At 51.7% G+C, this 13,551-nt stretch overlaps 1 protein-coding gene across 1 annotated transcript; it reads right to left on the bottom strand.

The window, feature by feature from the left end:
• Positions 1–1,244: 1,244 nt before the first annotated feature.
• On the bottom strand, positions 1,245–11,581 carry TAFA3 (TAFA chemokine like family member 3). Its single transcript, XM_085044258.1, has 6 exons — positions 11,326–11,581; positions 8,040–8,124; positions 7,692–7,810; positions 4,051–4,200; positions 2,923–3,047; positions 1,245–2,517 (listed from the first exon to the last, which is right to left on the bottom strand). The coding sequence occupies exons 3-6, from the start codon at positions 7,807–7,809 to the stop codon at positions 2,506–2,508; spliced, it is 405 nt and encodes a 134-aa protein (XP_084900384.1). The 5' UTR covers position 7,810; positions 8,040–8,124; positions 11,326–11,581; the 3' UTR covers positions 1,245–2,505.
• Between the last annotated feature and the right edge of the window lie 1,970 nt (positions 11,582–13,551).

The following is a 13,551-nucleotide window of genomic DNA, read 5'->3' as shown; positions in this document are numbered from 1 at the left end:
ATTGAAAGTACGTTAGCTGTGACAGTTTCCTGTGACTAATCACCCCTCAGGCAACTTCAAATCTGGTCTGTGCAAGCTCCCAGTCAGTTACTGCACAGAGGTGCCAAGATGCAGCATAGCACAAGACTTCCCCACTGAGATGGGGATTTGGCCACAGTGGATCTGGGACCCTGGGCTGGGAGCCTGGGGTCTCCAAGCTGCTGATGCAGCTGCAGAAGCTGATCTGTCCTTTAGAGCCCAGCAGTGTGGCCAAAGGTAAAGAGGTGGCATTGTCCCATTGAGGCATCAAAGGGCATCAAAGGGCATCAAAGTCCTTGCCTCAGCCCAGAGAGGTTCCCACCACCTTCTCCCTCTTCCTTGGCTTATTGCTTCTGCTAGGAGTGTTTGCCTGCTTGGCCAAAGGAAAGCGTTGAAAATACAGTGAATGGAAGAAGGGCAGAGGGCCAGAACCTGTGGCAGGAGCATGCTTCCCTGGCTGTTCAGGAGTCAGAGATAACACCAGCAGTCCTGCAGGCTACAGTGCTTTCCTTGGAAACACATCTACCTGCCAGGAAAGGAGCAGCAATTTGCAGTATTTGTGTACTCTGATGGTGTGATAGCAGCAAGGTCAGCACTCAGCAGAGACACTAAGGGGCTATTTCCTCACTAAACTGTGGACTGCAGTAAGTGAAAAATAAGCGCCGAGAATGCCTATTATGCAGACAATAAAATGTTTTTATATCAATGTTAGGTGTCAAGCTCAACATTTCCTCAGAGCGGATCCTTCATGTTATGAGCCAACTATGAAAATGCTCAGCCAAGCAGGGATGCTCCCATCTTCAGCCAGTGTTTGCTACCAGAAAAAACAGATTCCTACTCTGCATTGGACAGCCTGGGTTCTCAGAGGGGACAGGACTCTGGTTGGGGACCTTACAGTCACAGTCTGGCCTTGGGTGGGGGCAGCGTCTGTGGGGACGTGGCACTGCAGCAGTGGGAGCTCCCACACAAAGGTGGAGGGACAGGACAAGCTCCCAGCAAAGCATCCCATAGAAATTAATGCACTTTTCTTTAGGATCACTATGATCACTATGAGCTAATCTGTCTTTGCTGTCCACAACATGCTTTCAGCTCTCCTCCACAGCCACTGTCACACAAGCTGGAGGGATTGGAACGGCCAGGGCAGAGTTCCCAGCCCCTCCACCTCGGATTCAGTTGGGGTGAAAAGTACTCCCAGAGCCTCCCTTCACTGCTAAGTGAAAAGATCCTTTGCAGAGATTAAAATGAATTTATTATTTCACAGTCCATTATTTACATCACATCTGGAGAGGGTATTACATACCCCGTTACAAAAATGTCTCCATAATGAGTCCCATGGTGGGACCTGGGGCAGGAGGCAGGTGGCAGCGAACACACCAGTGACCCTGGTACTGCCATGGCCCCCACACCATCTCCAGGCCCTTGTGAGCCAGCACATCCCCTGCAGGGTCACCAAGCAGTCATGGAGCAGGGCTGGGAGTGTTGGTCCCATAGCCCCAGGGTCTCAAGCACCTCTGATATCAGGGGCACAGAGCTCACATTCTCCCCTACCTTGAGCTGCCACACCACAGGAAATGGTGCATCCTGGAGAAGGTCACAAGCTCAGGGCCAGGAGGTGGTACATTTTTCTTTATTTTGGATTAATGCAACAAAACCTGGCTTGGTCTGGGGCCCTGGCTGGGCATCTGCATGCCCCAGAGCACCCCAGAGCTCCTGGGACTTGCATGGTGGAAAACATTAAATTTGCAACCTGATTAATGCAATTACTGAGGAAGGAGAAATCAGCAGCATGCGCCATGGAGACATGTCACCAACCCTGGGGCCAACAGGGTGTCAGACACCCTCTGACTACGCTGCCACATCTGCCACATGTGGCTACAGCAGGAAGGTGATGGGGGAGGGAGAGCCCAATGCTCTGAGGGCAGAGCAGCCCCAGTGACTCAGAATCAGGCTGGAGCTCAGTGGCTGCTCCTAGGAACCCCCAGGCCAGGAGCTGGGAGCCACATGGGGGAGGGTTTCGCATAACCATTGACTTCCCAATTCCCGACAGCAACTTGGACTCAGCATCTCGGGAGATAGGGGAGGGCAACTCACAGCAATGATTTCAGCTATTCAGATTAAAGCCCATTTTGGGGGGCTGCTGCCTGTCTGTCTCTGTGTTGTCAACAGCTCTGACACGGTGGGAGTACTTTATTTAGGAGGATTGGAGAATGAGCCCATTTCTTGGTTGGTGATCGTGTCCACAGAAAAGGAGGGAACTGTGGAGCGACAGGAGTCTGGCAGCTGCGCTGGGTTCCCTGCCTGCAGCCTCCAGGGAAGCTGGGGCTCAGCAGATGTTCTCATCCAGTACCTGTCACAGTCCTGCCAGCAGGTGCAGGACAGCAGACCTGCAGCATCCCACCTCTGCAGGCACTGGGCCACATCCTGCTGCTCACAGGAGCACCAGGAACCAAGCCAAGGCTGGTCAGCCAGTGCTGCACTGCACGGAGGCTATCGAGTGACCTGAGGAGGAGGGGAGAAATTGCTTAATACAATGTTACTTAATACAATCATTTTGTGGCAGGGGATGTGGGGTGAGTAAAACGAAAGCATAAGGAATAATTACACTTAACAGTATGAACAATGATTACAAAATTATGCAACTGATTAACCATGGCATATATGTAATTACTAATGATTTTGATAAAATTTTAATTACACCTTGCTCTTTGGGGCATTCAGCAAGCCATGAAAATAATAATCATGTAGTGCTCTGTCAGAAATGATTGCCTCAGACAGGGAATGGGGACAGATTTTGGAGCTCTCTCCTTCCCCACAGAACTGTTTTGGTATGCTCTCCTGGGTTTTGCTTGCTCCAGCCTGGGGAAGGCACAGCCAGGTTCTACACGTCACCTGCCAGGGACATACCTTGGTTGTCTTCACTTTGTTGCCACTGCTGCAGCTCCACCCTGAAAGGTCAGGCAGCACTTTGCATTCCTCCCCATCAAGACAAGGCTCCATTTGGCACCACCACTTCTGCAGCACGATGGACGCTAGGGGAGAGGAGGGGATCAGAGGCTGAGCTGCAACTCAGGGTATGGAGGACCAGCCCTGCCCACCTTTGTGTGACAGCCAGAGATACATACCCTCTTTTCAGCATAACCCACACCAAGGAGCCCTGTATAAGGAGCTGCTCATCACCTGCCTGGCCTCACCTGACCCAGCTGCTTCACCTGCCTCCAGAACACCCTGTCTTCTCTCGCTACCCCAGGTAAAAAGCTCAATGTCCTCACTCCCAGTGAGAGCAGTGCTGTTCAATAACATTTTTCAGGCTCCACTTACAGAGCAAAGCAATTTTCTCCTATAATTTTGCTCTACTAGAGTCTTGTGATTCATGCCTCCAGTGTGGGCAACCAGAGTGGACTCTCCTATGTTTGGGAATGATGACACCTGTGCTGTTTGGAATAACAAGAGCCTTCTCTGACAACTCATTCTGGCATTTCCTGGTGTTGCACAGAACTGCACCCAGAGGCCACCGGCTGTGAAGTGAATCAATACCACGCTGGCAGGGGCTGCCAGTACTGTCAAGGGCTCTTTGGTCATGGCATATGATGGCAATTGATAAAACATACACAGTGCTAGTTTGGCTTGCTGCTTCTTGCAGGTGAAAGTGCTGCATGGTTTCAGTCACATTGCTGCTTCCAGCTGTGGCAGCACAGTGAGGAAATGTGCAGGGATCGATGCTGCAGACCTGACCCCAGCACAGCAATGCTGGAACCCCAGTAACTCCCCCACAGCACATAGCCTGGGGCTGCACAAAGTGTGGTAACACAGCCAGAGCAATTCTGTGAGTGTCCAGTGAGAGTGTCCCCAGAATGCACTGTCTTCACTGCTCTGCTGCAGGGCAGGTCTCCCTGGCAGGGACTCCCTGGCACTGCTCTCCCTGGGCAGGTCTCCTCTGTTAATCCCCAGGGGCTTAACCCCACACCAGCTTAACCAGATGTGACGATGAGGTCAGGGATTGAAAAGGATGGGGTTGCACCATGGGGTACTCACCATCCACGCAGGAGGGAGCTGCCCGCGTTGTCCCTGCAACCTGCCCTGGGAAGCAGGAGCATTTCACCGTCTGGGAGCGCTCCTCGATCTTGTTCTTATTGCAGCACCGGTGAGCTGCAATGACTTCACACGTGCCGGGCTCTATGTGCACTGCAGAAGGAGAAACAGCCACCATCACACCTTAGAGACCTCAGGCCACCTGCTGCCCAGGTCCTGTTTCACACCTCTTGCATCTGAGCTCTCGCTCCCAACAGCCTTCACTCCCATCCTACCCTCCAAAATTCATCCCCTCTTGCCACGGGCAAGCCAAGAGCTTTATTGAAACTAATGAGCACATTAGCTAATTGCAGCTGATGATGAGATGCACTTTGCTACAAGAGAGGATGGTGCATCATGCAGCTTTTGGCTTCAAGCAGAGCACCACCACCTCTGACCCCAGCCACAATCAATGCCTACATCTCGCCATCACCCACCACCCTCTGCCTAGAGGAGGAGGGATAAGGATGGTGTTTCCACCCTGCAGTGGCAGAGAAATGTCATGGTGCTCATCAGCCATCCAGGCTGCTCTGCTGCTCCCTCTCTCAGTGCCATCAAAATATAAAGGAAAATAGAAGACTACTGTGTTGGCTGGTCACCTCTGAGATCAGGGTTTAGAGCTGGTCAGCATCGCAAATCAATGCCTTGACTGGGTAATGGCCCACACAAGCACAGTACAAATCAGCCAGAAAGGGCTGAGAGACTTCATTCCCATGACCCCAGAGATTCCTGCAGGTCCTGCTTAATGAGCGCTGGAGGAGTATTGCAGAGCCACGCACAGACATCCCCTGGGTCTCCTGGGTCACTGAACAGGCTTTTATTTGCTAGCAAGAGGGAGCCAGGCTGGGTAGAGGGCGGGGAAGCTGCATTCCTGCAGTGTGGCATCCCAAAATGCATGCAGGTGAGCAGGCGTCAGAGCCTTCCTGCCAGCTGGGCATGGCTGTTCCAGCTTCCATCCAAAGCACTCCCTGCCCTTCTGTTCCCATCGTGTCTGAGCACTGGATGGAACACAAAGAGCAGGATGTAAGGAGCTGCTCGAGGACACACCTCTGTGCCCTGCATCCACCAGCACACGGGCAGGATGGACTGTGCAATCTCCACATCTTTAATTTACTTTATTTATTGTTATTTCATGGTCATTTTTTTTTAATAAACCCTTACTTTCATTTCTGTCCATAGTAATTACACAATTGTTATATGGAGTATTTTCTAGTAGTATCTCTGGCCACAGATTTTGTCTTTCTCTTGAAATGCCATAGTCATTCAGCTTTAATAATGAATTCCACTCTTTTTGCATGCAGAAATGGAAGACTTCGGTGAAAGTGAGAAGGAAAGCAACTCCTTGCAGAAGAAACATGACTGTTTTTCCTTTTATTATAGTTTATGGCATTTTTCAACTAATCTGAGGAACAAGTAGAGAACCTTGGCATAGGCTGCCTATGAGCCCACGTTCCCATTGCACGGTGGTCCAGGACCACAAGGAGATATTCTTCCACCCTGTGCACCTCCCCAGGGGATTTTACACCCTCAAGCTTCAGTGTTCACACCTAGTTATGATTTTGACTCACTTTCAGAAAAGCTTCATTAGCAGAGCTCTTCCCAGGAGGGCTACCCAGGAAACCCCTCTGCTCCCTCACATTCCTGCTCTCCAGCTGCTCATTTTGAGCTAATTTTAAAAGGTTCAGCTGAGGGAGAGCCAGGCAGAACTGAGAAATCGGTCATTACAGCCATGCAATAGGAGTTTGTGAACGTGGCAAAGCCCTTTTAATTTGCTCAGAAAGGTGCAGCTCAGAGATAAAGAGAAATTTGCCTCTTGTCTGCCTTACTGCAGCTGGCTGAATGTGGGGCACTGTGGTGCTGGACCTGCAGCCTCAAAATCTCTGCCCAGGAGGAGCTGCCTGTGTGGGGCAGGTACCCCACTGCCCTGGCACAGCCACTGGCCTGTAGGCAACATGAACCATGCCAGATCCCAACGTTCAAGTGAGCACAGAAGTTTGGGGGCTTGTAACTGAGTGCAAACAAATCCTTCTGCCTCAGATATGGTGATTCCCAGGACATCAGCAGGAGACACTGCTGTTTCCTCACTGCAGAGGAGATGAGCATCCCCATGCCAAGGGATGCCAGCAGAAGAGAAGGGCTGAGAGGTTCCCTGCCACACTGGGCTTTCATGTCCCACACCTGGGAAGTGTGAGCAGAGAGGCTGAGCCCATGTGCAGTGCCAGCAATGGGCTCCAGAGCTCCCTGCAGCTGCTTCTCCTTTTGCTGAGCAGCAGGAAACGTGGAACAAAATGCAGATCAGATGGATGGTGTGTTTAACACTGACAGCAGGAAACCTCCAGAGAGCCTGGGATAAGTTCCAGAGCTTCTGGCATGCTTCTCCCTCCCATTTAACTGGTATTCCCCCACTGGAACCCTTTTTAAAAAGACACACCTTATCTTGTGGAACCATAAAAGAATTGTAAGAGCACAAGGCTTTTGAATCCTGAAAGCAAAAATAAAATAAAAATGCTGTCCTACTCTGGCTGACCTTTAAATGAGTGACAGAACATGGGTTTTTAATGGCATAACCTGAAATGACACATTTTGAGCGTCTCAGGAAGCGTGGGCACAACTCCACATGTTCAGTGTAAAATACTGCTCTGCTGGTGGAGAGCTACAAAATGAAGAGAAGTTGGATGCATGTAAGTGCCAGGCAATGCCCAAAGTCCTGCATTAAATCCCCTTCTCCTGGAAGTGTTCAAGGCTTCCAGGATGGGGCTTGAAGCAACCTGGTCTAGTGGAAGGTGTCTGTGCCCATTGCAGGGGGTGGGATGACATAAGCTTTAAGGTCCCTTCCTATTCTATTCTATTCTATGATATGGTTTTCCTGGGCACTGAAATTCTGTTAAAGGGGCCTGGGTGTCCCAAGGAGAGCTGAGCAGCAGACAGAGGCAGGAAGGAGGGAGCTAGAGGATCCTGTGCCCAGGGGAATCTGCTCAAGGGTGGCAGGGCCACCTTCCACTAGACCAGGTTGCTTAAAGTCCTGTCCAACCTGGTCTTAAACACTTCCAGGGATGGAGCATCCAGAGTTAGGACAAGGGAAAAGCAGGGAGCTGCCAACTGATTGGATGAGGGAGTCACTCTGGAAGATGGGTTTTGGTTTTAAGCAATGCGGGTGGGGATTACAGGATTAGAACTACTTTAACTGTCAGGCAAAAATACCAGAAATAGGACAGGGTTAGGTGTGGACAACCCAAATGCGAATCCCACAGCTGTCACAGTGGCACTGTGTTGGTGCCTCTTGGTGTCTGCTGGATGCTGCCCTGCACCTTTGGTATCCTTGCTGCCCAGACCCCACAGACAGAGATAGACCGAGCTCCTTGAGGCTGTCAGCATTTGGTCCCCAGAGAGACACCTGCCTGCTCCTGGTGCGCACCACAGCCTGAAACTACTCCTCCCACCAAGAAGCACAAGACAAAACTTCACAAGCATCTGATGAGATGCTTGTGAATCACATAACCCCCACCTCAGGCACCCCATGAAGACCACAAGGTACCACCAGTATCATGGGGACCCAGATGGTTGCACAAGCATGAGACACATGCAGCAAGGATGTCACTCCCTACCTGAATGGCTTCTGTGATGATGTGTGGAGGCCAGTGTCAGTCGTCCCCACAGTGTGGTAAGGCAGAGACTGAGCACAAAAACCCATTTGCTCAGGCTCTGTATATCTCTCTCACTCATTCTGCCAAAAAGAAGAGATATGTGGAGGAAGAGGGACTGCTCCTTTGCACAGTGGTTTGACTCCTGAACATATGGGGACTGGGGTGTCCTGGCTGTGGGAACATGGTCCTGGGACACAAAGGGATTCACCCACCACCCTCAAATGGGCTCGGACTCCATTAGCAGCATTGGCTGTTGCAGCAGGACAGAAAGAAACCCCACCAGCAGTAGTACAAGTGAGTGGCAGTTACCTTTTACTGGGGATTCACCCTCACACCTGTGCATCTGCCAACCTCAGGTGGGTCAGGTCTTTACAAGGAGCAGACATCAGCACATCTGAAAGGAAAAAGAATGATATGGGCAGTGATACCTGCTGTCAGTGTGAGCCACCATGTCCCTGGGAGTGGCTGGGGACACCTTGGAGTTTCACAAGCCCCACTTCAGGACACAGCTCTTGGGTGCCCAAGCATGTGCCCATCAGACCACTGAAACCTCTCCAGGAGCTCAGCCCATAACCCTGCTCCCCTCTTTGAACAACAGGACCTGAAGAGCTGCTCCTGTTTTTTACTGCTGAGAGCAGAAAATCAGGCCCTTTATGGTAGGTTATTAAAGCCGATGACAAACACTAAATGCAGACCCAGCATCTGTGGGAAGAGCCAGTGTAAATCAGCAGCAAGTCATCTCAGGTTCTGCCTTTTCTGCGCGTGGTCACACACTGTCATCATCCTTGTCTCGCTGAGGCCCCTTGCAGTGATGCCCAAGGTTAGGTATTGGCAAACCACTTGGTGACAAACAGCAGGATGGGCCAATCCCACTGGATGTCCTGGGAGAGCACATGTGGTTCAGGAGAGGACGAGGACAAGGTACATCCCAGTGCTCCATGCTGGCAGAGGCACTCAGGGCTCCCATTCATGCCCAAACTCCCATTAGAAAACACAGCTCCACGGAAATTGCTATTTTGGCAGTTACCAACCTCCAGTTTCATGAGATTACAACTACAAATGTTTGGTCTGACTTGAGATTTTTCAGCCTGGAATGTCAGTTTGAAATGAAGAGTGATGTTCTGGCATGTCAAAACACCTAATTTTGATTGAAAATCTTGGTATTCTTCATTCTGTTACGTGCTGTTTGGAATTTGTGGAATTTTTCATTAATGTTTTTTAGCTGCTTTTGCCTTTCAGGTCTGAGCTGCGACCTGAAGTAACTGTTAAGTGCTCAAATCTTTCACTATCACTATCAATCTCAGCTGCAACCCGTGTGCCAAGAGATGATGGTTTCTCTCTGTGGGCCCATGTCCCTCCTTGCAGGCACACATGGGCACAGGCCATCATCCACATAGGAGCTTCATCAAGGTTCTCTGGCACAGACACACAACAAGAACAGCACCCTGCTGCCCTCCCAGACAAAAACCACTCTGCCTGTCACAGGAGCTATGGACTTTTTCCTCCTCCTCCATTAAAGCCACACGTGAAACTGTGATCCTCCAGCCAGACTGCTCCGTCCGCAGTTCGCTGGAGCACAGCCCAGTGCTCCACAGTGCTAATGAGGTCCTCTGCATTGCCAAATTACACTCCAAGTCCTGCCAGTCTGAAGCAATGTTTGCAATGGTCCGCGTGAGCTGGATAATTTGCAGAATTCCACCCCAAAAGAAGAAAAAGAAGCTGGCACATTGTCTGGTTTCTGTGCTGAGTGCAATGAACCCTCCTTGCTGCAGCCCCAACACTGCCAACCTCTATGCACTCTCTGCTGGTCTCACAATCCTGCCAGTTTTCTGAGAGCTATTTCCAAACTTCTGCTGTTTCAGCATTTTTGGGACTTGGGCACCTTTGTTTGGTGCTTTGGGACAACACAGCACAAGCTGGGGGTTGGCAGTGCTGGGCAGCCCCGTACCCTGGCCACAGAGCAGGGATGAAACCTGGCCAGAGCCCATGGGCACAGAAACCCTCCCACAATGCTGGGGGTGTTATACTACTTGTTGGAAGGGGAGACTTGATTTTAGTATTTCCCTGAAGCAAAAATTCAGATTGTTTCAGCCATGTCCCACTGCCCAGGACACGGGGACAGGCTGTATACTCAGCCTGGGACAGCCCTGTGCATCTCTGCCACACCTGAAAAACCTCATGACAGCAGTAGCTGAGCTGTTCCCTCCTCATACAAAAGGTAGGTTGGACCCCCAGAACACTGCCTGGGGTTGCCTGAGGGAAGCTGTCCTTCCTTTACTGCCAAGCACAGCTCCTCGGGCTGCACAACAGCCAACACGGTGGTGTGGAGAGGCTCTGCTGGGTCTCCAGAGAAGCTGATGCCTCCTTGGAAGATCCTGACAAGCAAGGAGACATCTCCAGAGTCACCCAGGAAGGTGCAGCACAGGCTCTGGTATGGTTCAGTCTTCAGTAGCCAAAGAAAGGGCAAAACAGCAGGGCAGGCTGGGCAGAGGGCATCTCCTTTCTCCCTCTCATCTCCTGGAAAAACAGCTCAGCACTGGATATCCTCCACACTGGTCAGGTGAGGAAATGCTCAGACACACACGGGCTGTGAGATTTGGGCCCAGGATCTCCAGGATCGTCTGCTTCTGCCCATCCTGGGCCCAAGCTCTGAGGCTGGGGGTCCTTGGGGAGGCTGGTCAGAGAGATGCTGCCATGCCCTGAACACAGACCCACAATAGCAGCAGCTTCTGGCTCATCAGTGACAGGACAGCAGCCTGTCTGACCCATGCTCATACTGTGCCCCTCGAACCACCCCATGAGGAAGCTGGCCCTCTGTGCCACTGGCTTAGTCCAGCCTGGTATTGGTCAGAGGAAAACCCATCCTGGCTGGAGGAGCTATAGCAGAGAGAGAAGCAGCAGAGAAGGATAAAAGCCCCCATCCCATCCTGTCCTGCTCGAGGCTTTGGCTGCAGGGACAGCTTGCACTGAAGGCAGCAGTGGTTGGGATCCGTGGCCCCTTCCAGGGTGAAGGAGCATCCTTGGCTGCAGAATCTAGGTGCTTTGCCTCTGAAAAAGGCGAGTAGCTTCGCACTGATGGCAAAACCGTTTTACTAGGGGCAAACAGCACCCGTGGCGAGCCCAGCCCTGGAGCCGGTGGCCGCACTGGGCCTCACCGTGTCCGAATACCCTTGCACGGCACAGCCTCGTCACGGGCTGGGCAGGGACCCGGAGTGCCGCTGCTGTCGGAATCACCGGTAACGGGTCGCAAGGCAGAACCGGCCCCGAGAAACTGACTATAGGGACCCTCCTGAGCCCGCACCGGGGAGCGCCGGGGGGCGACAAGAGACCGGGACACGCGGGGACTGGGCAGCGACGTGCGGCCGCCGGGCGGAGCCGAGAGCGCCGGACCCCGCGGCGGAGCCCCGGACCGGCGTCTCGATGCCACCGGTGGCCGCTGGCACACCGATCCCGGCGTCTCCCCCGACCCTGGCTGCCCGGCCCTCGCCGGGGCTCAGCGTCCCCTCGGAGCGGCACCGGGCCCGCGCTCGGCACGGCGGCGGGAGTCGCCCCGGTGGTTCCGTCGCGTTCCCTCCCCCAAACTTTCTGCACGTACCTGCCGGTGGCCTCGGTGCTGGCGAGGGCCGACGCTGCCCATGGCCGGGGGCCGCTCCGCTCCGCCGGGTCAGCGCCGCCTTCGCGGGCCGCAGCCGCCGGGGGCCGCGGGCATCGCCGGGCGGCAGCGCGGGGCTGGGCGCGGGGCTGGGCGGGGGCGGCGGGCGCGGAGCCGAGCGGAGCCCGGCGGACCCGGTGGCGGCGCGAAGGGGCGCAGCGCCGCCTGCTGCTGCCGCCGCCCCGGGACCGGCCGTGCGATCCCGGGCTGCCACCGGCTCCGGCTGCGCGCCGGGCCGCCCGCCAGGGCGCTGCCCCACCCCGGTCAGTCCCAATGCCCGTCAAGGCGGCCGGGGAGGAGGAATGGGCACAGAGAATTTACCGGAAAAATTACTTACACGAGCACACCACCCCCCGGCCCCCCCCCGAAAGAAAGAAGAAAGAAAGAAAAGAAAGAAAAGAAAAAGAAAGAAAAGAAAGAAAAGAAAGAAAAGAAAAAGAAAAGAAAAAGAAAAAGAAAAAGAAAAAGAAAAAGAAAGAAAGAAAGAAAGAAAGAAAGAAAGAAAGAAAGAAAGAAAGAAAGAAAGAAAGAAAGAGAAAGAAAGAAAGAAAGAAAGAAAGAAAGAAAGAAAGAAAGAAAGAAAGAAAGAAAGAAAGAGAAAGAAAGACATTTTTCACACCAGCCAAATCCCAATTAAATTAGGCCAGAGTATTTAATAAGGAAGCCTACAAAACTCCAGCTCTTTATTGATGTAATGATATAGAAATATAAACTTGTTGCATTCCAGATCACAGCGTTTAAATGCAGGGGGAAATATTAAGACATCAGTAAAACTGGTGTAATTTAAATTCTGCTGGGAGTGAAAAAAGTCATTCCTCCTCATCATCATCCTGACTTCTTATTGAGTGTCCAGCAGCAGCCTTCAGCCTTGCTTTCTTCCCTGGCTGTGACTCCTCAAGGAGCCCAGTACTTTACTGGATGGGGGGGACCCAATTTTTTATTATCCATAACAAGCCAAGTTTGGAAAGGAAAGGAACTGCCCTAGAAAATCTTAGCAGCAATTCCTGATGAATCCTTAGTGATAAATCCGGTTTCCATGTAAGAAATCATTTCCCCTTAGACCAGGTGTCTGTCACATGCCTGGACATGGACTTCCAGGTGAGCAATCAGCTTTTTTTTTTTTTTTTTTTTTTTTTTTAGGAAAAAAGACTCATGGATTGGGGCTTGGGGTACAAGACAAGGGTTAGGGGCAAATGGTTATGCAAAGGCAGATGAGCACATCAAAAGACTTCAAATGCTCGGTGCAATCCACTTATCTACAGCTGCTAATAGGAAGAAGGGCACAAATTATTTTATTGAAGCTGAAAAAAGCAGAACTCCTGACATTTTATTCCTGGAGAAGATTTATCACACCCTGTTTTCAGTGGATCACTGAAGTTTATCAGTGGATTGTTATTAGTGGATCACTCAATTTTATTTATCCCCTTCCTCTGAGGAGGCCCCAGCATCTCCAGTCTGTCTCAGCACTGAGCACCCACCTCTGAGGATTTTGTTCCCCTTTCAGAAAATTTTGCCAACAGTGAACTTCAGTGCAGATTCCCAGCCTGTCAAAACCACAGTCCAGGGAGAGGATCTCTGGGAAGCCTGGGCACTGCTGCAAAGGCAGGGAGAAGTCCTGCTTCCTGCATCCTCTGGAATGTGGGTCTGAGTTTCCAAATTGAAAAGTAAATTCCCCAAAGGCTCCATAAATTCCAGTGAGTGTTATTGCCCCACATTTATTTTTCTTCTTCTGTATTTCTACGGTCAGGTAATATTAAATGAGACCAGGAGGCTCCTGAAGACTTTGAGAGCAGAACTGAGAATGAAGATCCCTTGGGAGATGTGAAAATGGTGTGGAAGATTTTGAAGTAGCAGAGGGGGAAAAGCCAAGTGATTCAAGGAGGTTAATGTGCCCCCTTCCCCCCACTTCTTTTGCAGAAGGGGGAGGAGAGGGTAAAACCCTCCGGGAATTTGCACCAAATCCAGGTCATCTGCTCTGCAAAACACTGATGTATCCACCTGCAGATAAGTCACACACATACCTGGAGCAGCAGTGCTCCAAAGGCTTCTCTGCACTCCAGCAGGAACAGACAGGGAATCAAGATGTGTGGTTGCAGTCAAATTATCCCTTCAAAGAAATAACAATAAATTCTGAACTTCCCAATTACAGGGGACATGCAAACCTTGGAA

Source organism: Lichenostomus cassidix, unplaced genomic scaffold, assembly GCF_008360975.1.
Source record: "Lichenostomus cassidix isolate B80296 unplaced genomic scaffold, HeHo_3.0 unassigened_scaffold_chr26, whole genome shotgun sequence".
In the NCBI taxonomy this organism is placed as follows: Eukaryota; Metazoa; Chordata; class Aves; order Passeriformes; family Meliphagidae; genus Lichenostomus; species Lichenostomus cassidix.
The sequence above is the reverse complement of the archived record's forward strand: the minus strand, read 5'-3'. Positions and strand labels throughout refer to the sequence as shown.